The 25,909-nt window shown below is 44.4% G+C and overlaps 1 protein-coding gene across 1 annotated transcript in view; it reads right to left on the minus strand.

The window, feature by feature from the left end:
• Nucleotides 1-25,909, minus strand: part of WNK2 (WNK lysine deficient protein kinase 2) — a 279,574-nt gene that overhangs the window by 27,970 nt on the left and 225,695 nt on the right. Inside the window, exon 12 of the mRNA XM_089681993.1 lies at nt 13,767-14,267. Coding sequence (XP_089538119.1) covers nt 13,767-14,267 — 501 coding nt within the window. The remainder of the gene's footprint in view (nt 1-13,766; nt 14,268-25,909) is intronic.

Consider the following 25,909-nt stretch of genomic DNA (forward strand, 5'->3'; position numbering starts at 1 on the left):
TACAGAGGAGGTCTAATGCTAGAATTACTGCCCTTGATCTGATGTTCACAGCGATACCTCACATGCATGGTGCAACTGCTGTTTACATACTGGCACAGGGTCCAAGTGCGCGCGTGCGCGAGGGGGTGAGGGTGCTTTTTTTTTTATTTAAGTTATTTTGATTTTTTACATTATTTTTACACTGTCCCTTTCATTTTTATTTTTCAATCACTTTTAATGCTAATCACAGGGAATGCAAATATGGCTCAATGAGCATGGTCATATATTCTATTTTTTTTAAATCTGGGGTCTATCAGACTCTAGATATCTCCTCTGCCCTTACATTATCTAATCTCACCAAGATCAGTGTGATCAGATGCTTTCCCAATTTACAAATGGCGCTGTTTATATCCTGCCAAACTGAAGTAATGAAGTGCTCGTAGCTTCTGATTTCTTAGACCATAAAGATGATGGGCATCATTCCCGTCTCCAATCAACTATGGTCAGCTGGCAGAAACACCAGCTGCATTCTCATGTTCCCCTGATGGCACGGCACTGCCTGAGAAGGCTGTGGCAGGCAGCGGGGGAGGGGGGCATAGTCTCCCCCTGCTTATAAAAGCAGTCCTGCAGCTAATTAGCCACTAGGACTGCTTTTACATGAAAGCCGATCACCGGCTTTAAAAAAGAATACCAGGATGATGCCTGCAGCTGTAGGCATCATCCTGGTATAGCCACTCAAAGTCCAGTGATGTACCAGTACATCGCTGGTCGTTGTTGGGTGTATATGCCATGTTCTTTTTATTTTTTATGCAGCCTGTGGACTGAAAGCAAAAAAAGAGAAGAAATCTATGCCAGAAAAAAAAAGTGTGTGGTATGCCCACCATTAGAATATATCGCCCTACATCCACCCACTTCTAATGGTGGGCACACATTAGGTCACACTTTGCCACATGCGCCAGTTCCAAGATTGTACAAATGTCTACAAACGTGCCAAAAAATATTATAAAATATATGTCGAAGCATTGGGGCCATCCACCCACTGGCCACCCCAGGCCCCCATGCTTCGGCATATATGCTCTTTTTTTTTTTTTTTTTTTTTTTTTTAACTGCGGATAAAAAATATCATCCAACAGCACTGCACACACCTACTTATGTATATTCTGAGGGCAAGACCCTGTTGCTGTCATAATAAACAAGTCGGTGCTGCAGCTGAATGAAATTCCTGCAAAGAAAACAGCAATGGTTAACAATAAAACAGTAAAATTGTAACAGTAGAACAGTAACAACAACAAAAAAAAAAAAACTAACTATTTTTGTTTTTTAAAATGTTTAATATTTGGGGGGATTTGTACTTTTTATTTATATTTTTTAAACTTTTTAAAACAAATTGTAGGGTCTCTCCAAATGCGATAGCCAGTTTCCTGACTACATAACACCTTTCAAGACCCTGTGTAAATACGTGCCCTGAATTGTGCCGTGCTGTAATCTATACTAAATACTCCACTAGTGTGTGGTAGCGACGGAAGCAGTCCTTGGAGGCAGAGACCAGGTTGGCCAGGATAGGAGGGACAAAAAAAGCGGGTGTCACGCCTAATTCCATGTCTGCTACAGACACATCTTTTTTGGGGTGTCCTTTGGTTTGGGGTACCAGGAATGGCATCGGGAAAATGCCTCTCATGCAGTCGTGTTGGGGGTGGGGGTTACAGCACCTTCTGGATACAAAAGGGCCGTGATGATCTCTTCCTGGAATTTTAGGAAGGATCTACTTCATCCAGTTGCTTTGTAAAGCACAAAAGCATTATATAGAGCCAATTGAAATAAATAAACAGACACTTTTTTGTACCAGCGTCTGGCTTTTTGGGAAACTAAGTACCGCTTCATCATCTGGTTGTCCACCCCTTCCACGTTAAGGTTATAGTCGTGGACACAGAGGGGCTTCTCAATCAGCTGCCGTGGCAATTTGGATGGTTGTTTCTGCGTGAATGGAAGACAGGACGAAAACATCCAGTTTGTCCTTCCACTTCACTGCGAGCAATTCCTCATTTCTCAATCAGGCTTTTTCCCCCTTTCTAAGATGGGTATTTTCAAGCCGTTGGGGGAAGCCCCAGCGATTAGGTTGCACGGTGCCACAAGCGCCAATTCCAAGATTGTACGAATATCTAAATAGTTGCACACTTCAATAAAAACTGAAGCGGTACCCAATATGGAAAAAGGATTGACACCAAGTCCCAAACTATCTTGCCACTGCTCCCCATGTAGTCTGGGCATCAAGGGGGCTCCACGTGACTATATTTTCCCTCGTAAAACCGAAACTTATATGTATAGCCTGTTGCCCTCTCACGGGTCTTATACATCTTGACCCCATATCTGGCACGCTTTCTGGGGAGAAATTGTTTGCATGCAAGGCAGCCAGAAAAATGAATGAGGGACTCATCAACTCAGATGTTTTGCTGCGGAGTATAGACATCTGCAAATTTTTGGTTACGGTGATTTACAAGGGGAGCCAGTCAAATTCAGGGTCTCCCCGAGGGCAACAGAGTGTGTTGTTGTCGAAATGCATAAAACGCATTTTACTCTCATATCTATGCCTGGCCATGGCAGCAGAGAACACGGGCATATAATGAATGGGGTGTGTGGACCAGTACAACCGCAATTCTTTTTTTTAGTAATGCACATGTTGAGAGTTAGGCCCAAAAAAAAAACTTGAATTTGGGTTGACGTCAAACCGTTGTGCATATAAATTGCTTTGACCCACAATCAATACATACAGATCTTCTGTGAAAAACAGCTCCAAAAAAAATCAAGGGGAGTATTTAAATTTGAGGTTTCCACCTGAATTCCGGGTTGGGCAGTGAAGGGGGGGGGGGGGGGGGGGGGAGTACGGGTGCGGCAGAATTTGTGGGCTGCCAATCGGGATTTGCAAGCACATCCGGAAGGATACTAGGAGCTCTACGTGCCTGTGTGCGAATTCTTGGTGGCTGCGGGACACTACTTGTGCTCGCCACTGCATCAGCTTGTACTGGACTTATGGGACTCGCCACGTCACCAAGTGATACCGCATTGCTGGTATATACAAGACCAGGATGTACTAGGATGCTGGTGTTTGCCAGTTCACCAAAAGGTAGAGTGGCACTAGTAATGGCACTCTGCTGCATATGAGAGTCATCATGCATTTGGAACATCTCAGCAACATGGGAATGGGGTCAGGTATGCCTGATCCTAGCTCAGACGATGGAGAAGAGGTCCCTGCCATCTGTCAGGGTGCCACTGCTGTCTACAGGTTCATATTCTGAGGCTGATTGTGTCAGGGAGTCTTCCCCTTCGCTCTCACCTGACATGCTCAGAATCCTGTAGGCCTCTTCACTAGAGTACTTTTTGTTGGACATTTTGGCCACTAAATTTAGAAGTACCTGGTGCGACTCACGGGATAAAGAGCACCTGGCTGTCAGGGACTGCTTGAACCACTACAAAAAAAATTATCGACAAGTGCTAACAGAGATCAGGCCTGACTCTGCGAACACTGCAGTTTTGTGTGCAATGTATCAAGTGACAGTGACCTACTGACACTGCACTTGCCAGGGGAGAAGGGGGGGGGTGCTGGTAGGTGCCAGGCTGATCCTGCTAACACTGCGTTTTTGGGGACACTATACTAATGTGAACACTGGTGCTGATCTGATCAAAGATATTGATCCATTCAGACACTATACCAGCAACGGAGGTTTATTGTGTATGTGAATATATTCTGACAGCAATCTGACGCTATCTGGGAAGAAGGACGCTGACGCCAATGCTATCTGAAGTCGCCGGCGACACTAATGCAGTGATCAGCAAAAAATCTGTACACTGTACTAATTACACTGGTGACAGGGCAGTGAAGGAGTTGGGGGGGGGGGGGGGATCTAGGGCTTAAATGTGTCCTAAAGTGTTCTAAACTGTAAAAGGGTGCTGCTTTTACTGTGTGTTGATTCTTCTCTCTCTGGGAAGGAATGTGCACAGAGAGAGAGGATGTCATCATGTCCTGTACCTGTAACTGTAAACAGGTACAGGAAGATCCCTGATAGGACAGGGATCGATCATCTGATTTAGGCTGACCATCACTGGCCTAAATTGGATGATTGATCCCTCAGGGATCAAATCACGGCACCCGCGGAGACCTCGAAAACAGCGGGAGCGTGATTTTTATATTTTTATATATATATATATATATATACACACATATATATACATACACACACACTTGATTTTGCGCACCCGTGCCGCCCTGTAGCAGCATTTCTGCTATAGGGCAGTCGGGAAGCAGTTAAACTGAAACTTGCTAAAAGTACCCTTTCGCTGCCAGGTCCATACTTTGTATGGACCTGACAGTGGGGAGGTTATACACAATCCATTGGCTGCAGCCTCCGGGATTGTGTAGAAAACTGACAGGCATACTCCGCTCTCCTCCCCTTCTGTCACTTTCTCGGCTAGCACAGTCGAGAAGCACTGTATTGCAATGTGGTCTGCATTGCAATACATTGAATGGATGCCAGAGGAGACCTGCAGGGTCTTTTAGACCTTGCATGTCTCAATAAAGAGATCATGTCACCTAAAAATCACCACATAGGGGACTTTTTATTGTTTTAATAAAAATTTTTTTACCTAACACAAAGTTACACCCAGGCACATAACATTTCCCTCCCAAAAAAAGTTACAGGAACCCCCCCCCACCACCACCACCAAATATACGCACAAACGCCCACATCTAGTTGCCTACACGTGAAACCGTCGATTGTGAGACACAAGTTCCATGTCTCCGCACACACCAGAGTGAGAGAAATAATTCTAGCACAAGACCTCCCCCGTAACACTAAACTGATCATCTATAGGGTCTTTTGAAATGTCGCCTATAGAAAATATAGAGAACCAAGATTTAAGATTTGGCATGTTGGGTATCTATTTACTCAGCACAACCTCATCTTTTATATTTTACCCAAAATTTGGGTAAATTATTGCATTTTTTTGCCCTAAAACTCACTTTAGTGTGTTTTTTTACTGAAATGTTGCATTTCATAGACCTTTGCGGTAATATCGTGTGACATAAAAAATTGGAACTACCACTATTTTATTCTCTAGGTTGTCTGCTTTTAGAAATTATATAAAGTTTTGGGTGTTTTGTGTAATCTTCAGGCCTAAGATTTTTTAAAGGTGTGCAAAAAATGCAAAAAAACAGCTCTGGCAAGCAAAAGGGTTAAAGCTTATTTAAAGCAACAGTGGCCACTCCTACTCCGTAGAACAATGCCCATGTAGATGAGACCCAACTTTATTATAATCTCTACTGACCCGTTTGCAACTTGTGTTTGAAACTAAACTCAGCAACACCAAGTTCCTAAAAGCAATGTATGTTTTTTATCATAACAGACAGCAAATAAAATTGCAATCTCATAATTTGTACATTATATATGTTAGGCCTCTTGCACATGGTACTGATCTTTGAGCATCAGCATTTCTGGACGTAATTTCAGATGTCTGCTTTGCGCATATTTACGCGAATGCACAATACACCCTCCCTCTGCAAAATCTTTATGTAGATATGGTCATATGCTTGTATTTGCACTTTTTTACTTTGTATTTTTTTTTTTTACTCAAGAATACGCAGCACTTGTTTACGTGCCTGTGTGTACAAGCACATTGTAAACAATGGGCTGCATTTTAGATCAGTAAAAAAAAAAAGCTGTACTGAACTTTTTCAAGTTGCAGTGTGCAAGAGGCTCTAGGGGGACTCCTAAAGAAAGTTTAACCATGGGCACCGATACATACAGTTGTGCTGAAAAATGTGCATACCCTGGCAGAAATTGTGAAATTTTGGCATCGATATTGAAAATATGACTGATCATTACCTTTTTATGCAGGACTTTTGGCAGTTCTTTTCTGATCCCCATGGCTCAGTATCTAGCCTAGTCAGTGCTTCCACATAAGAGCTAACAAACTCATTGACTATTTATACACTAACACTAATTGTAATTTAAAAAGCCACAGATGTGGGACATTAACCTCTAATTGGCATTTTAACCCATGTGTGTCACCTTGTGTGTCTGTACCAAGGCCAAGCATTTCAGGGTATGTAAACTTTTGATCATGGTCATTTGGCTCCTTTTTAAATCATAACAACAGAAATCACGCAAACAACTATTTGATAATAAATGGCTTCATATGATCATCATCCTTCAATAAAAGAGCATTTTTTGGCATGATCAGTCATATTTTCATCATCAGTGCCAAAATTTCACAGTTTCTGCCAGAATATGCAAACTTTTGAACACAACTGTACGTATGTGGGTTGTTTGAACATTTTAATTCTCTGGGTTTCTCTATTAAAGTAGATCTAAACTATAAATGAGAGTAGGCTAGCTAAACAGAATAAATCATTAAACTGCCATTTTTCATTTTTTTTTTTCAAATCAGAGCTGCTGATTTCCCCCAGCCTCTTTTAGTCACTTCCTGTCCACCTGCACTAGCTTCATATTAGGCTGTATCATTGCTCAGAACAAGTTTACCGACACTGACAAAGGCAAACCTTTCCTGTGTTGGATTCACCCTCACTATTGATCCCAGTGCTCATTGTTTGTGGTACAGAATGTGATGTCAAATCCCATTTTTGGGCAGTCACCAGAGGTAGTGGTGAATAGAAATGTGCATTTTGTTTTGAAATTAAACTTTTTTTTGGATGAAAATTTGATTTTCGGAGATTCTGATGTATGAAAAACTCTGAATGGACATAAGAATGAATGTCAATGAATTAGAAAAAAAAAAAGTTACAATGAAATTAACAAATTGTTTCATATTTTGAAACAGCAGCAGCAGCACCTTACATTTTAATTATTAATAGATTTGATTGAGGTTTAGTATCATTCCCATTTCTTTATTTATATACTCCATTGAGTTGTGGTTGAGGTTACAATTGTTTCATTTGGATGACGTCACACAATGCAATAGTAGTTGGGGCCCATGGGGTAATTAATTACATTTTCAAATTCGTTAGATAATTTGGATTCAAGTAAATTTGTGATTTAAATGGAATTTGTAATTGTCAGTCAGTTTGGTTCCACAGTTTAATGCAATTCTTAGGTTTGAAAGGTCTGGGGCCACCAAATTTTGCATTATTTATTTTGTTGCATCAAAAAGATTGAATACATTCAATGCATGAATAACTAATCCACACAAAATCTAAAAACTGAAAATGAATATATGTATATAGCAAAAAAAAAAAAAAACCTGCAAAATATTTCGACTCTTCCCGCATCACTGAATATACAGGTGAAACTCGAAAAATTAGAATATCGTGCAAAAGTTCATTTATTTCAGTAATGCAACTTAAAAGATGAAACTAATAAATGAGATAGACTCATTACATGCAAAGCAAGATACTTCAAGCCGTGATTTGTCATAATTGTGATGATTATGGCTTACAGCTCATGAAAACCCCAAATCCACAATCTCAGAAAATTAGAATATTACATGCAATCAATAAAACAAGGCTTGTACATAGAACAATATCAGACCTCTGAAAAGTATAAGCATGCATATGTACTCAGTACTTGGTTCGGGCCCCTTTTGCAGCAATTACTGCCTCAATGCCGCCTGTGGCACTGCTGAGGTGTTATGGAAGACCAGGATGCTTCAATAGCGGTCTTCAGCTCTTCTGCATTGTTCGGTCTCATGTCTCTCATCTTTCCCTTGGCAATGCCCCAAAGATTCTCTATGGGGTTCAGGTCAGGCGAGTTTGCTGGCCAATCATGCACAGTAATCCCACGGTCATTGAACCTGGTTTTGGTGCTTTTGGCAGTGTGGGCAGGTGCCAAGTCCTGCTGGAAAATGAAGTCAGCATCCCCATAAAGCTCGTCTGTGGAAGGAAGCATGAAGTGCTCCAAAATCTCCTGGTAGACGGCTGCGTTGACCCTGGACTTAATGAAGCACAGTGGACCAACACCAGCAGATGACATGGCTCCCCAAATCAACACAGACTGTGAAAACGTCACACTGGACTTCAAGCATCTTGCAGTGTGTGCCTCTCCATTCTTCCTCCATACTCTGGGTCCTTGGTTTCCAAATGAGATGCAAAAGTTGCTCTCATCAGAAAAGAGGCCTTTGGACCACTGAGCAACAGACCAGGTCTGTTTTTCTTCTGACGTTGTTTGTTGTTCAGGAGCGGCTTGACAAGAGGAATACGATATTTGAAGCCCATGTCCAAGATCCGTCTGTGTGTGGTGGCTCTTGATGCACTGACTCCAGCCTCAGTCCACTCCTTGTGAAAGTCCCCAACACTTTTGAATGGCCTTTTCCTGACAATCCTCTCCAGGCTGTGGTCATCTATTAATATGCTTTGATACAGCACTTTGGGAACATCCAACTTCTTTTGCAATTTCTTTTTGAGGCTTTCCCTCCTTATGGAGGGTGTCAATGATGGTTTTCTGCACAACTGTCAGGTTAGCAGTCTTCCCCCATGATTGCGATTCCTACTGAACCAGACTGAGAGACCATTTAAAGGCTCAGGAACCCTTTACAGATATTATGGCTTAATTAGCTGATTAGAGTGGGACACTTTGAGCCGAGAATATTGCACCTTTTCACAAGATTCTAATTTTCTGAGATTGAGGATTTGGGGTTTTCATAAACTGTAAGCCATAATCATCACAATTATGACAAACCACAGCTTGAACTATCTTGCTTTGCATGTAATGAGTATCACATATATTAGTTTCACCTTTTAAGTTGCATTACTGAAATAAATGAACTTTTGCACGATATTCTAATTTTTTGAGTTTCATCTGTACAAAACGAATGCCGAAGATACAAAACAAATTCTGAAACCAAATTGGTTCAGCATAATGAATGACAAAACAAAATTCTTCAATGAACAAATGTATCCGAACCAAAACAAAAATTTCTGGTGTGCACATCTAGTGGTGAGAAATCTTTCACTGGGGGACACCTCCTGTGGTGACAACTAAAAGGTGATTTCCTCTATCTTTTGAAAAATGTCTTATTGCTTTTATCCCTGAGACACAGACAGACAGGGGTCTTGAAGCCCAACTGAATCCTTTTCATTTACTACTGCAATGCAACCAGGCTACAAATACAGCAATACATACAGTATACCTTTTGTTCTAACAGCTGCTGCAGCAACAAGGATTAAATACCCAATGCTCTCAGCACATAGAGGTGCCTCCCACACACCCAACTAGCCTACAGCCCCACTGAGAAGCGTTGTTAGGCCATTTTCACACGGCATTCTTTTTTTTTTCCATCAGTTCAGTCGCATTTTTTCCATGAAAAAAAAAAAAACACATCAGTTCACATCAGTTTACATCCACTTTTCATCAGTTTACGTCCGTATTTCCATCCGTTTTTCGTCTGTTTTTTTTAATGGAAGAAAAATAGGGTTTTCTTCCATACAAAAAAGGATGTTAATGGATGTGGACATTAACCACTTGCCCTCCAGAGGATTTACCCCCCTTCCTGACCAGGCCATTTTTTCTGTTATGGAGCTGCCTTAATTTAACGGACAATTGCGCAGTTATGCTGCGCCGCACCCAGATGAAATTTACGTCTTTTTCCCACGAATTTAGCTTTCTTTTGGTGGTATTTGGTCGTCTGTGTGTTAATTTTTTGTGCTTTAAGCAAAAAAATACCGACAATTTTGAGAAAAAAAAAAAACAATATTTTGAACTTTTTGCTATTAAACATGTCCAGTAAAAAAATTTTAAAAATCTAATTTCGTCATAAATTTAGGTCAAAATGTATTCTGCTTCATGTCTTTGCTAAAAAAAAATCCCAATATGTGTAAATTAATTGGTTTACATGAAAGTTATAGCATCTACAAATGGTGGTATAGATACTGGGATTTTTTTTTACCTACTAGTAATGGTGGCGATCAGCGACTTTTAGTGGGACTTCTGACACCGGGGGGATCAAACTTCATGTCACCAACATCCCCAGTGACACCAATACAGTAATCAGTGCTAAAAAACAGCACTGACACTGTACTGACACTGGGCAGGAAGGGGTAAATGTGAGGAGCGATCAAAGGGTTAACTGTGTGTATGGAGTGTTTTACTAGGCGTTGGGGGGTGTGTGCTTCACTGTAAGCACACTGCTCAGGACGGCTGTGCTGCGCACAGCTATCCCGAGTAGTGTGCCCAGCTGACAGGGAGTTAGACTGTTAGTAAACAAAATGTTCTGTTGCAGTGTGACTGCACCGACACTGCAAGGGTTAAATGCTTATTTAGGTCTAGAAAAAAGGAAAATTAATTACTGTATAAGCAAACCTGTATTTACGTAATAAACGAAGAGGGGTCAGTTGGCCTGTGACCATCCTTCAATCTATCCACACATAAAAACAGTGTACAAACACGCTAAAGCCCAACTCCAGGAAACCTAAAAATCCTCCCTTGGAGTGGGGATGCACCCCTGGCAGATAGCACTCCCACATGCCCCAGCAGTGGACTGTTCTCAACGTTTTTACATCCAACACAGGGCTATGGCCACTGCATCAATCTTGATGACTTCAGAAGAACATGGACCGTCAAAGCAAAGGGAAGAAGAAGCTGTGGGGATTGATCTTGCAGTGCAGAGGAGCAGGGAAGTAAATATGCTTTACTAAGCATAGCAGCTAAGCATAGCACAAAACAAGCAGTTAACCCTTGCAGAGTGGGTGCAGTCCCACTTTAAGAGAAGAATTTTAGGTTTCCTGGAGTTCAGTATACACCATAGCTTATAGGACATTATGACTGGGTTTAGTTATACTTTTAAATTTTAGGTAAACTGTACTTGTCCTAAATAATTCTTATAACTTTTTTTCTTCTGCATGTTGAAGATGAATCAAATTTCAGTGTAAAATCTTCCCTGTACATATAATACACTTAACAGCCATACATGTAGACATGTGCAGAATGAAAAAATTTAGTTTTGGATCAATTCGTTAAATTACTAATGTCCTTTAGTTGCATTTGTAATCTAATTCAAATCGCAAATATAGACTCAATCCACATTCATTGTGAAGAATAGCTGGTTCTATTCTATTCTAAATTTTGAATTTCGGAAGAAGGCTATATTCCATTCTATTTTTTAATTCTATTCTATTATTTTCTATTCATTTACTTTCTATGTTATTCTGTTTTACTCTTTTTTTTTTTATTCTATTCCTTTCAAAATTCATATTTTCTATATACAGCTATATTCTTTTTTCCATTCTATTTTCTATAATTTTCTATTCTATGCTTTTAATTTTTATTCTTTTATTTTCTATTATTCTATTCTTTGCGAAATTCGAATTTTGGAAGACGGCTATATTAACAATGCTGGCCATACACGGCTAGAAAATAAATGGAAAAAGCATTAGATACGCTCTATCATTCGACTTTTGAAACGTTAGTAGGATAATGTCGATTTATGGTGAAAAAAAACCTAACCGCCATATTGGATTTTTTTTTTTTAGCCTAAAAAAATCGATTTTCTAAACATTAGTAGTGGAATCGATTGAAAAGAGTTCAAAAACATAGCATGCGCATGTTAAACCCATAAGTGTAATCAATCTTTGAAAAATTTACTATTTATGTTGTTATCTATCGCTATGTCAATAATTGGGGGACAAATATCAATACAATTATGGCGTTATGTGCACATTTGACAGATCTTTATAAATAAGATTATTTTTTTTCAAATGATTTTCTAACAGTGTAAGGCCAGCATAATGTATTTGAAAGAAATCAGCACTATGTTTACAATACAAATTTGTTTTCAAATTTGATTCAAATTCAATTTGAATTCAGATAATTTGCTATTTTTATTTTATTCTATAGTATTCTATTCGAAATTCGAATTTTGAAATTTGAATTTCTGAAGACAGCTATATTCTATTTTATATTCATCTATTCTATTTTTTTCTATTCTATTCTTTTCAATTCTGTTCTATTTTTTCTATGCCATTCCTTTATTTTCTATTCTATTCTGGTTTATTCTCTTCTCTTATTCGATTTGAAATTCGTATTTCAGAAGACGGCTACATTCTATTCTATTCGAATTTTTAAATTCAAATATCGAAAAATGGTTATAATCTATTTCAATCTTTTCAAAATTCGAAAGAGGACTATATTCTTTCCATTCTATTATATTCTAATTTATTTTTTCCATTCTCTTATTTTATATTCCTTTCTTTTATATTCTATTCCTTTATTTTCTAGTATATTCTTTTATATTTTACTCTTATTTTCTATTAAGTTTTATTTTATTATTTTCAAAGTTTAAATACCAATGAAAACTCTCCACCCCAGGCAAAACCAAAAGAAACCAAAAATAAAGAAACACAGATGAGTGTGATTATGGCTGATGTAGTCTTCAAAATGTGTCTACCTTCCACATTAGTGAGCCCTATAAATGTGTATATAGACTGTGCTGCCAAAAATGTGAACCAAAATTACTTAATTTGCCAAATGTGAAAATGCAAAAAATTGAAAAAATTATATAAATGGACAACACAAGAAAATACAAATAATGTCCACTGTATCCGTAAGTCCCATTCAAATAATAGTTGCTTGAAGCCCAAAAGATAGGTGAAATAGGTGCTGGTGCCATTAGTAACAGAAAAAACAGGTGACCACTTCTAGGTGTTCCAGGTGACCCCACATGGATCTACACTCACCACAATGGAGGAATCTTCTATTACTAGATAGGTCTCACTGCGCTTTTTTTGGTTTTTGAAGTTTGAATTTCAGAAGATGGCTATATTAACACTAATACAGTCTTTGAAGGAAATCAGCAATAGTCAGCAATATGTTTACATTTCAAATTTGTTTTTGAATTCGTTTCAAATTCGATAATTCATTATTTTAGACTATATTTTGATTTGTTATTTTGGATTCATTTAAACTTACTATTGTAATTCGGAAATTCAGATACATCTGAATAATGAACATTTTGTTTGAATTTCAACTGAACGAACTGCACATGCCTACTTACAGTACATGTTAACTTAGCAATACAAAGTTAAAATTCTGTCATTTCCACAAGTTCATCAGTGGTATATTGTTACAAATTATTTATTTATTACAGGTACTTATATAACACAGCCAATTTATGCAGCGCTTTACTCATATATTGCGCTGCTCTCAAACAGCTTACAATCTAAGGTCCCTAACTCACATTCATACATTCAAATACAAGCGCCAATTTACACAGGAGCCAATTAACCTACCAGCTTGTCTTTGGTGTGTGGGAAGGAAACTGAAGTACCCAGAGGAAATCCACACAGGCACAGGGAGAACATGCAAACTCCAGGCAAGTAGAGCCATGTTTGGGATTTGAAACAACAACCCTAGTGCTGCTAGGCGGAAGTGCTAACCACATAGCCACTGTGATGCCTGACAATTGACTGACAGTTGATTTTATATTTCTCCAGATTAAAAATATTAACACTAGCAGCTGCTACATAAAGATAATAAAAATGACTTTTATTTTCCTGTTATTCTAGAAACAGATAAAATGAACTACTACTTTAAATTCTGGCAGCCTTGTCCACATGCCCATGTAATGTACGCATGAAATCACATACGGCTGACATGTCTAAATGACTAGATCATGTCTGCGTGCTCTTTCTATAGAAAAAGCCTTGTATGCGCGTTGACAGTTTTTCCTCTATTCAAATGGGATCTCTCAGACCTACCAATCATGTCCTTGCCCAAACCCATGGTTAAGGTCTGGATTTTTGTTTTGTGACAGAAAGTAGAAATCAGAGCAATGTCGCAAAATATTACCTGGTTCCCAGCCCCAGATGTAGTCTGATCGGGAGGATGAGTTATGCTTGGATGATGTGACTGAGGAGGAAGAGGAAGATGGGATTGTTGTGACGCGGGCGGAAAACTCGGAGAGAGATGAAAAGAAGGGACATCACTCTGAATGATCTGCTGAAAAGAGGCCTGGTACGCCTGTGACTGAGAATGCTGTGGCAGCGGCTGCGGGGTTGGTAATCCTGGCATGCCAGATGTTGCCACTGCTAATAAAGGTACAGGAGCAACCTGAGTATTTGGCACAAGATTGGTCTCATATGGTAGCACCAACTGTGGGTTGACTGTCTGCCCTGATGGGGGCCCTGCAGGGGTGACAGGAAGGTTGGGCATAACCACACCTGGAGGGAAATACTGACAGGGAGCAGGCAGGGGGGTGATACAGACAGCAGGTAAGTCAGAGAGATTGGCAGGGAGGCTCTCGAATCCTGTAAGAGGAGTAACTGCTGGTATGAGAGGATACGGAGGAAGCTGAAAAACAATGCACAAAAAAAAACAAAAAAAAAACATTATTGCTGTTAATTAAACACTGTACAGTCTCAATAAACATAGTACTTCATTAACATCCACGTCTGGGGCTTCTTTAATCCAATCCAATGTTTAATGCAACAGCACTAAACATTTTGGTACCAAATTTTAACTAGAAAAAAAAAACAATCACATTTTGGTGGATGCTGATGGGCTGAATCAACCACGGGTTTCTTATATCTTTTGGAGACCCCAGCAGCAAGAACTTGGCATCAAAAGGTCCCACTACCAACTCACACCAATTTCCTTTAGCACTCTCCCTCCTCTTGTAATGTAAAATAAATTAAGAAATCAACAAAGAGAGCAAGACCCCCTTGTAATGCCAATGACAGGCTACTGGACATGGAAATGCACATACAGAAATCTTTAAAAGCAAGCCCTCGTTGACCTCTGTAGCTGCAGACACTGTGGATCAATCCACCCTCAAAGTTACAGCAGAATCCCTGAAGTTTTTTCAGCTCGTCGCTCACCCTGCTCTTCATTTCAGAACAACCAATCTTTTTATGTCAGAGAGCAGAAAGATGAAAGACTGCTGAGCCACTGCTGGGAGGGGGAGCAGGGTGATCTAAGCAGTGAGGCTACCGTGGACTTATAGGATGAATGCTCTACAGTATCTTCAGCTACAAAGTTCAGGAGGACTTGCTGTTAAGTTCATATACTGTTTGAGAACATGTTGTGTGAATGCCCCTAGCCTAGCCTCAAGTTTACATTAAAAATTTCCAAAAACATGGGTGTATATCCCAATTTGTTCACTGTTACCAAACTCTGTAGTTAAAGCAGTATTAAATCCAAATCTAAATATTTAATATATTGCACCTTACCAATTCTTAGATGTGATGGCTGTATTAGTTTCCTTTTTTAGGAGTTCTTTCATTTTCATTTGGTGATTCAGCCAGGAACTTACATGGATGAGACCATCCATTTACCACTGGCATGGGTGATTAAAATGATCAGCTTTTATTTATTCATGTAGAACCTTTATCCCAAAAAGAAAACAAATATGTTTGACTTAAGTGTGACCTGGAGTTTAGTTTAAATTGTTCTTTGTATTCAAATCTGCTAATACATTTAAACACTATCTTCCCCCCCCCCCCCAGACTGACAATGCTGCTGTCTGCTGTGTCCTGACTCATTCCTCCAGAGTGGTGTCTCACTAATACAGGAGGTGTGTTACTGCCCAGATCACAGGTGAAAACAGAAGGAAAAAGCCAAAGAAAAGAAAACTGATGCAACCACTGCATTTAATGATTGCTAAGCTACAATATAATACATTATTGGTTTTGGGTTTAACACGGCTTTAAGTTTTGGAGGGAATGATTTATTATAATCAAAATACTATATACCACTCTGCATGTTCTGCCTGAAAGAAAAGAGATATTAGATTTTCACTTTTCATTATTTCTTATTACCTTACCCATAAATTAATTCAGTGAAGATTGAAACCAAGTCACTCTAATAAACTACTATTCACAAGAATTTACAAGGAAGATTAACAAGCCCAACTTAAAGGGAGTTCCCGGCTCCCCCCATAAAAATAAAAGTTAGCAGCTACAAATACTGTAGCTGCTGACTTTTAACATAAGGACACTTACCTGTCCAGGGGTCCAGCGCCATTATCACCCAGGCTAGTTCTTCACTAGACTCCAGGTTTCCAATATTGGTATTGCAAATAAGGGCAACCGGAAGTGAAGCCTTGTGGATTCACAGCCGATTTCCTACTGTGCATGCGCGAGTCGCACTGTGTCTTGGTCCTGTAGTCTTCTGGGACCTGTGAAGTGTTGAACTGAGCCAGAAGTGGGAGCAGTAGCCTGTCAAAACCAGGTACTTGCTCCCCCCTCCCCCCCAAAAAAGTGGCAAATGTGGCAGTGGAGAGGCGGGGGGGGGGGGGGGGAAGGGTGTGTGCAAACAAGCGGAGTGAGTGGAGCGCTTTTGAGTGGAGCTCCGCTTTAATGACAGCCATAAGATCTTTCATAACTAAACCAATGTATTGCATTAACAAAAATATATTTGTAGAGCCATTCAAAATGTCTGAATACATAGTAGCTAAAATATATAGTTGTAGTTTTAAAAGTAACCTCTGTAAACTTCTGCAAGTCAAATTTTAAACATTTCTTCCAACTAGTTACAGAGTTGAATGCAGACCTGAAAGTATAAAAAATAGAGATTAAATGGCTCTCCTTCACAAAATAACAAGGACCTTCTTGTTTCTGAATTTTTAAGTCAAACCACTTCATAACAACGGCCTCGCTGTTTATAATCCTGCCATTTATTAAGGCAAGCCATAAAGTGTCGATACATCAGCAAGTTATTCTGCTTGGCCCAACTTTATACGATCACAGGTAACCTTATCTATAACAAGTTATCTAAATAAATATAGGACTGTAAGAAATTGATTAACTTGCTAGTTACCATGGATATTTCAGAAAACAAAAAGTTTTCAGAATCATATTTTCCATACAACATATTCTATATCCCTGTAGTCAACTATTAGATGGCACAGTCAACAATTAACTATAGGAAGACTAATTACACTATATGGCCAAAGTTTTTGGACACACCTCCTAATTATTGAGTTGGGGTGCACAATTTCAGGTGCATAATGACATGGTTTGACGAGTTAGGTGTGAAATAACTCAAACAACCTGTGCCTAGCTGCTATCAAAATTTTGGGGTAAACTGGACTGTCAATTTCAAGCCAGGACTTCTCATCTAACAGTAGTATCTCACAAATTCTCTTTTGGCTGAATGGGTAAAAATTCCCACATAGGCAGGTCTTGTGGACAGTGTTCCTGTAGTGGAGGCGGTTATAGCTGCAAATTAAGGGGGCAACTACATATTAATGTCCATTATTTTGGAATGAGATATTCAGAAAGCTCATATTGGTATGATGGTCATGGGTTCCCAAGCCTTTGGTCAAATTATTATACAGGATTTATATAGCGCCAACAGTTTGCTCAGCGCTTTACAATATAACGGGAGACAATAGAGCAACAATACAGTTCACTACGAGGGATTTGAGGGCCCTATTCCTTGGAGCTTACAATCTAGGAGATGTCAACTGCCACTAAAGTTTATGTATAGCAAGTAGAGATGAGCGAAGTATTCAAAAATTCGATTCGACTGATTCGGCGAATTCGTGGAAAAATTTCGATTCGAGTCGAATATATTCGCTGTGAATTTAACTTAAAAAAGGGTGTTTCTAGGCTTCAGAGAGACTTAATATTAGTGCAGAACACTGTACCTTTAATTTAAATGCCCTTGGAGTCTGCTGGGGAAGAGAAATAATACTGTCAGTCAGTATGACATGCAGATGAGTGCCGTCGATCTTAGAATCACCGCACACTTCACTCATTTGGGCAGTCACGGGGCCAAAACCAGAGTGTGGAGCCACAGTATGGCGGTGGAGGCAGCAGCAATGGGAGGCCATACAGCACCCTATGACAAAAATGGAAACCACCAGCAGTGTGAGGAGACCTGAAAGTGGCACATGGCAGAGTGTGGCGATAGAGACAGCAGCAATGGGAGGCCGTACAGGGACCCATGACACACTCTGGACCTGGCAGCAGCATGAGGAGGCGGTACAGGGGCCCATGACAGATTACGGGCCTGGCAGCAGCATGAGGAGTCGGTACGGGGGCCCATGGCAGATTACGGGCCTGGCAGCAGCAATGGGAGGCCGTACAGGGACCCATGACACACTCTGGACCTGGCAGCAGCATGGGGAGGCGGTACAGGGGCCCATGACAGATTACGGGCCTGGCAGCAGCATGAGGAGTCGGTACGGGGGCCCATGACGCACTCTGGACCTGGCAGCAGATTACGAGACTGGCAGCAGCAACTTGGACAGGAGGACGTTCAGCTTCTGCACCGTCGGGTGCGTGCTCGCAAACTGTTGTCTCTTGGAAACGGATTCCAAGAAAGACTGCTGACGGAATCCGTGAAGAGGAGTAGCAGAAGAAGGAGCATCTGAACGAGCGGAATATGCCTACAAGCGACAACAGGGGCCCATGACAGATTACGGGCCTGGCAGCAGCATGAGGAGTCGGTACGGGGGCCCATGGCAGATAAAGGGCCTGGCAGCAGCTATGGGAGGCCCGAAATCTGCCAGCACCCTATGACAAAAAATGGAACCCACCAGCAGTGTGAGGAGACCTGAAAGTGGCACATGGCAGAGTGTGGCGATGGAGACAGCAGCAATGGGAGGCCGTACAGGGACCCATGAGAGACTCTGGACCTGGCAGCAGCATGAGGAGGCGGTATAGGGGCCCATGGCAGATTAGGGGCCTGGCAGCAGCTATGGGAGGCCCGTAATCTGCCAGCACCCTATGACAAAAAATGGAACACACCAGCAGTGTGAGGAGACCAGAAAGTGGCACATGTTCGGGGCATGATTCATGGCGGATTTAGTCAGTTGTGTCAGGAACTGGTGGTTTGAAATCCAGACTAATCCACGCCTGATTCATTTTCACAAACGTGAGTCTCTCCACACTTTGGGTGGACAGTCGTGTCCTCCGCGGAGTTGCAATACCTCCTGCCGCACTAAACACGCGCTCCAATGCCACGCTACTGGCCGGGCATGACAGCCTTTCAAGGGCAAATTCAGCTAGTTGGGGCCAAAGGTCAAGTTTCGTTGCCCAGTAGTCAAGGGGATTGTCTACCTCGGTTGGCAGGGTGCTGTCCAAGTAGGCCTAAGCCTGTTGTTTGAGGTCCTGCTCCAGGTCCACCTGATGCTGCTGCTGCTGCTGCGGCTGGTTAGTAGTTTCCTCACTGCGCTGGTGAAGAAAGCTACTCATCATCGACTGCAGACTGAGGCAGCCGCTGCTGGTGGAGCTGCCACTGCTCCTACCACCCCACCCCTCCCCTGCTGCCATGGCAGCGGAACGCGAGCGCACAGGGCCCACAGTGTCTGAGGATGGACGTTGGCGCAGACAGGCAGAGACCAGCTGACTACATAGGTGGTTTTTATAGTACGTTATTTTGGCCTCCCTCTCAGCAGGTGTGAAAAAGGCCACCATTTTTGAACGGTAGCGAGGGTCCAACAAGGTGGACAGCCAAAAGTCATCCCTCTGTCTGATGGTTATTATTCGGCTGTCGCTACGCAAGCAAGCGAGCATGCTATGGGCCATTTGTGCCAAGGAATGCGAGGGACTCCCTGCCTCCATCTCCACAGCATACTGCCACGGTGCGTCTGGGTCCTCTGTCTCCTCTTCCTCCTCCTCTACCAGATGCTCCTGCTCCTCCACTCCTGTCCGCTGAGTGGAAAAACCACCCATTTCACTCAATAATTCCTGAGCACCAATGTCCTCCTCTACCTCCTCCTCTTCTTCCTGTCCTGCCCCCACAGGGGTCATGTGGCGTTGAGATCTGTGCGCCACGTCTACCGCACCCTGACCAGCCATTGTTAACAGCATTTGTTCCAGGACGTGCAACAGAGGAATGACGTCGTTCATCCCATAGTCCTGCCGACTCATGAATAGCGGGGCCTCCTCAAAGGGCCTGAGCAAGCGCAGGTGTCACGCATGAGCTGCCAATGGCTGACATCTAAGTTACACAGGGAGTACCTTTATCCGCTTTTAACATCAGGAAATCTGTGATGGCCTTTTGCTGTTCGTAAAGGCGGTCTAACATATGTAGGGTTGAATTCCACCTTGTTGCAACGTCACAGCATGAGGAGTCGGTATAGGGGCCCATGGCAGATTAGGGGCCTGGCAGCAGCTATAGGAGGCCCGTAATCTGCCAGCACCCTATGTCAAAAAATTGAACACACCAGCAGTGTGTGAGGAGACCTGAAAGTGGCACATGGCAGAGTGTGGCGATGGAGACAGCAGCAATGGGAGGCCGTACAGGGACCCATGACAGACTCTGGACTTGGCAGCAGCATGAGGAGGCGGTATATAGAGGCCTATGGCAGATTAGGGGCCTGGCAGCAGCTATAGGAGGCCCGTAATCTGCCAGCACCCTATGTCAAAAAATTGAACACACCAGCAGTGTGTGAGGAGACCTGAAAGTGGCACATGGCAGAGTGTGGCGATGGAGACAGCAACAATGGGAGGCCGTACAGGGACCCATGACAGACTCTGGACTTGGCAGCAGCATGAGGAGGCGGTATATAGAGGCCTATGGCAGATTAGGGGCCTGGCAGCAGCTATAGGAGTCCCGTAATCTGCCAGCACCCTATGTCAAAAAATTCAACACACCAGCAGTGTGTGAGGAGACCTGAAAGTGGCACATGGCAGAGTGTGGCGATGGAGACAGCAGCAATGGGAGGCCGTACAGGGACCCATGACAGACTCTGGACTTGGCAGCAGCATGAGGAGGCGGTATATAGGGGCCTATGGCAGATTAGGGGCCTGGCAGCAGCTATAGGAGGCCCGTAATCTGCCAGCACCCTATGTCAAAAAATTGAACACACCAGCAGTGTGTGAGGAGACCTGAAAGTGGCACATGGCAGAGTGTGGCGATGGAGACAGCAACAATGGGAGGCCGTACAGGGACCCATGACAGACTCTGGACTTGGCAGCAGCATGAGGAGGCGGTATATAGAGGCCTATGGCAGATTAGGGGCCTGGCAGCAGCTATAGGAGGCCCGTAATCTGCCAGCACCCTATGTCAAAAAATTCAACACACCAGCAGTGTGAGGAGACCTGAAAGTGGCACATGGCAGAGTGTGGTGATGGAGACAGCAGCAATGGGAGGCCGTACAGGGACCCATGACAGACTCTGGACTTGGCAGCAGCATGAGGAGGCGGTATATAGGGGCCTATGGCAGATTAGGGGCCTGGCAGCAGCTATGGGAGGCCGGTAATCTGCCAGCACCCTATGTCAAAAAATTCAACACACCAGCAGTGTGAGGAGACCTGAAAGTGGCACATGGCAAAGTGTGGCGATGGAGACAGCAGCAATGGGAGGCCGTACAGGGACCCATGACAGACTCTGGACTTGGCAGCAGCATGAGGAGGCGGTATATAGAGGCCTATGGCAGATTAGGGGCCTGGCAGCAGCTATAGGAGGCCCGTAATCTGCCAGCACCCTATGTCAAAAAATTCAACACACCAGCAGTGTGTGAGGAGACCTGAAAGTGGCACATGGCAGAGTGTGGCGATGGAGACAGCAGCAATGGGAGGCCGTACAGGGACCCATGACAGACTCTGGACTTGGCAGCAGCATGAGGAGGCGGTATATAGGGGCCCATGGCAGATTAGGGGCCTGGCAGCAGCTATGGGAGGCCCGTAATCTGCCAGCACCCTATGACAAAAAATGGAACACACCAGCAGTGTGTGAGGAGACCTGAAAGTGGCACATGTTTGAGGCATGATTCATGGCGGATTTAGTCAGTTGTGTCAGGAACTGGTGGTTTGAAATCCAGACTAATCCACGCCTGATTCATTTTCACAAACGTGAGTCTCTCCACACTTTGGGTGGACAGTCGTGTCCTCCGCGGAGTTACAATACCTCCTGCCGCACTAAACACGCGCTCCGATGCCACGCTACTGGCCGGGCATGACAGCCTTTCAAGGGCAAATTCAGCTAGTTGGGGCCAAAGGTCAAGTTTCGTTGCCCAGTAGTCAAGGGGATTGTCTACCTCGGTTGGCAGGGTGCTGTCCAAGTAGGCCCAAGCCTGTTGTTTGAGGTCCTGCTCCAGGTCCACCTGATGCTGCTGCTGCTGCTGCTGCGGCTGGTTAGTAGTTTCCTCACTGCGCTGGTGAAGAAAGCTACTCATCATCGACTGCAGACTGAGGCAGCCGCTGCTGGTGGAGCTGCCACTGCTCCTACCACCCCACCCCTCCCCTGCTGCCATGGCAGCGGAACGCGAGCGCACAGGGCCCACAGTGTCTGAGGATGGACGTTGGCGCACAAAGGCAGAGACCAACTGACTACATAGGTGGTTTTTATAGTACGTTATTTTGGCCTCCCTCTCAGCAGGTGTGAAAAAGGCCACCATTTTTGAACGGTAGCCAGGGTCCAACAAGGTGGACAGCCAAAAGTCATCCCTCTGTCTGATGGTTATTATTCGGCTGTCGCTACGCAAGCAACCGAGCATGCTATGGGCCATTTGTGCCAAGGAATGCGAGGGACTCCCTGCCTCCATCTCCACAGCATACTGCCACGGTGCGTCTGGGTCCTCTGTCTCCTCCTCCTCCTCCTCTACCAGATGCTCCTGCTCCTCCACTCCTGTCCGCTGAGTGGAAAAACCACCCATTTCACTCAATAATTCCTGAGCACAAATGTCCTCCTCTACCTCCTCCTCTTCTTCCTGTCCTGCCCCCACAGGGGTCATGTGGCGTTGAGATCTGTGCGCCACGTCTACCGCACCCTGACCAGCCATTGTTAACAGCATTTGTTCCAGGACGTGCAACAGAGGAATGACGTCGTTCATCCCATAGTCCTGCCGACTCACGAATAGCGTGGCCTCCTCAAAGGGCCTGAGCAAGCGGCAGGTGTCACGCATGAGCTGCCAATGGCTGACATCAAAGTTACACAGGGGAGTACCTTTATCCGCTTGTAACATCAGGAAATCGGTGATGGCCTTTCGCTGTTCGTAAAGGCGGTCTAACGTGTGTAGGGTTGAATTCCACCTTGTTGCAACGTCGCAGATCAGGCGATGCTGTGCAATTCCGTTCTGCCGCTGCAGCTCAAGGAGGGTGTGCTTTGCGGTGTAGGAATGGCTGAAATGCATGCAAAGTTTACGTGACATTTTAAGGATGTCTTGCAGTGGGATGGTGGATTTTAGGAACCGCTTGACAACCAGATTGAACACGTGAGCCATGCATGGCGCATGGCACAACCTTCCTTGACGCAGAGCAGACAACATGTTCTTTCCGTTGTCGGTCAACATGGTTCCGATTTTGAGTTTGCGCGGAGACAGCCATCTGTCGATTTCTCTGTTCATTACACTGAGAAGTTCCTCCCCTGTGTGACTACGTTCGCCAAGGCATACCAGGTGCAGCACAGCGTGACACCGTTGCGCCCTGCACATGTGATATGCCGGTCGGGTAATGGGACTTGGCACGGGGGTGGCGGCTGAGGACACGGCGGAAGAAGAGGTGGTAGAGGCGGACATCTTTGCCGGACCAAGGACGTGCAAACGTGGAGGCAAAAGCGGCGTGACCTGTCCAAGTTGCTGGTGCGGCTGTGACGGCACCACGTTCACCCAGTGGGCCGTAAATGACATGTACTGTCCCTGACCGTAGTTGCAGCTCCACACGTCGGCGCTGCCGTGCACTTTGGCAGAGACCGACATGCTCAAAGACTGGCCCACCATCTCTTCTACATGTGAATGCAGGGCTGGCACTGCCTTTTTGGCGAAGAAATGACGGCTTGGCACTCTCCACCGCGGCGCGGCACAAGCCATCATTTCTCGGAAAGGTGCTGAGTCCACCACTTGGAAAGGGAGGGACTGCAGCACCAGCAACTTGGACAGGAGGACTTCAGCTTTTGCACCGTCGGGTGCGTGCTCGCAAACTGTTGTCTCTTGGAAACGGATTCCAAGAAAGACTGCTGACGGAATCCGTGAAGAGGAGTAGCAGGAGAAGGAGCATCTGAACGAGCGGAAGATGCCAACGAGCGACAACTCCCCTCAGCAGAGGTGTTGGAGCCTTGACTGGCTGATGGAGGGCGATTGACGTCAGGTGACGGAGCAAGTAACGGAGCGGGTGATGGAGCGGGGGCTGGGGCGGGCAGAACCGCCATATCTTTATCACGGTTTTCCCAGGCCACCAAATGGCGACGCTGCATATGCTGCCGCAACGCTGTAGTCCCAACATGGGCCCCCTGGCCACGCTTGACTTTCTGGCCACATAGTCGACATACGGCTACGTTTACTTCCTCGGGTGGCTTGACACCGCCGAGTAGGAAACTTTGCCCCCGATACTCCTCACTGGCTGACTGCTGCTTCCTCCGTGCACACCGGCACCACTACTGGCCGTGGTGGCCGTGGTGGTAGGCTGCAGTGGAGCTGGTGCTCTACTCCGTGGCCGTTTGGCTCCACTGACACTGCTGCGACCCTGCTGCTGTCTCCTGGGCAACCCACCGACTGTTTTGCTCGCTGCCAAGCTGCCACCCTCTTCTCCTGATGATGCGGAAGAAATTGCCTGATGACGACGAGGCTGCCAAGTGCGATCAACCTCCTCATCATCAAGTAGGGTCTCCGCCTCACTACTAGCCCCCTCGGCTGCGTCTGGGTCAGGAGACAGACCTGTCTCTAGACCGGCTACCGAGCCACTCTCCTCGCCACTACTTCTTCGCCTGGCTGCTGAAAAGGCGGATGTCTCCCCCCGTTCCTGACCGCCCTCTGTTAGCTCTTCCTCACTGTACAGTGGGGCTGAGCCCTCAGCATGCGATACTTCGCTTGGTGAGGGAACACCAAAGGACAGGGGCAGGTAGAGGACACGTGATTTCAGTGGGCTTGGTCCCGGGCCATGCCAACTAACGGTTGTGTCTGACGTACCCACCGACCGTTGGCTGTAGGTGTCAGAGGTGACCTGGGAAGAGGAAGACGACCGAGCCAACCAATCGACGACGGCAGGGTTGTCGGTGGAGACACGACCGCTGGATGACACCGGGAGCACTGGCCTCTGGCTGCGAATAGTGCTGCCTCGACCCCTTCCTCTGCTGCCACGTCTGCTCGCTCCTAAAACATTGCCTCCTCTGCCACTCCTCTGCATGTTGTCTGACATACTCTTTAATTCAACGATTCTGTGTCCCTGAGTAACAATTCTGTGTCCCTGAGTAACAATTCTGTGGCCCTGAGTAACAATTCTGTGGCCCTGAGTAACAATTCTGTGGCCCTGAGTAACAATTCTGTGGCCCTGAGTAACAATTCTGTGGCCCTGAGTAACAATTCTGTGGCCCTGAGTAACAATTCTGTGGCCCTGAGTAACGGTTCTGTGGCCCTCAGTAACAATTCTGTGTCCCTGAGTAACAATTCTGTGGCCCTAAGTAACAGTTCTGTGGCCCTCAGTAACAATTCTGTGTCTCTGAGTAACAATTCTGTGGCCCTAAGTAACAGTTCTGTGGCCCTCAGTAACAATTCTGTGGTGTCCCTGAGTAACAATTCTGTGGCCCTAAGTAACGGTTCTGTGGCCCTCAGTAACAATTCTGTGTCCCTGAGTAACAATTCTGTGTCTGTCCGAGTAACAATTCTGTGGCCCTAAGTAACAGTTCTGTGGCCCTCAGTAACAATTCTGTGTCCCTAAGTAACAAATCTGTGGCCCTAAGTAACGGTTATGTGGCCCTCAGTAACAATTCTGTGTCCCTAAGTAACAATTCTGTGGCCCTAAGTAACGGTTCTGTGTCCCTAAGTAACAATTCTGTGGCCCTCAGTAACAATTCTGTGTCCCTCAGTAACAATTCTGTGTCCCTCAGTAACAATTCTGTGTCTGTCCCTGATTAACGTTTACGTGGCCCTAAGTAACGGTTCTATGGCCCTCAGTAACAATTCTGTGTCCCTGATTAACGTTTATGTGGCCCTAAGTAACGGTTCTGTGGCCCTCAGTAACAATTCTGTGTCCCTGATTAACGTTTCTGTGGCCCTAAGTAACGGTTCTGTGGCCCTCCGTAACAATTCTGTGTCCCTCAGTAACAAT

This window comes from Staurois parvus, unplaced genomic scaffold, assembly GCF_062004578.1.
Source record: "Staurois parvus isolate SC_StPar_1 unplaced genomic scaffold, SC_StPar_1.0 ptg000282l, whole genome shotgun sequence".
Lineage (NCBI taxonomy): Eukaryota > Metazoa > Chordata > Amphibia > Anura > Ranidae > Staurois > Staurois parvus.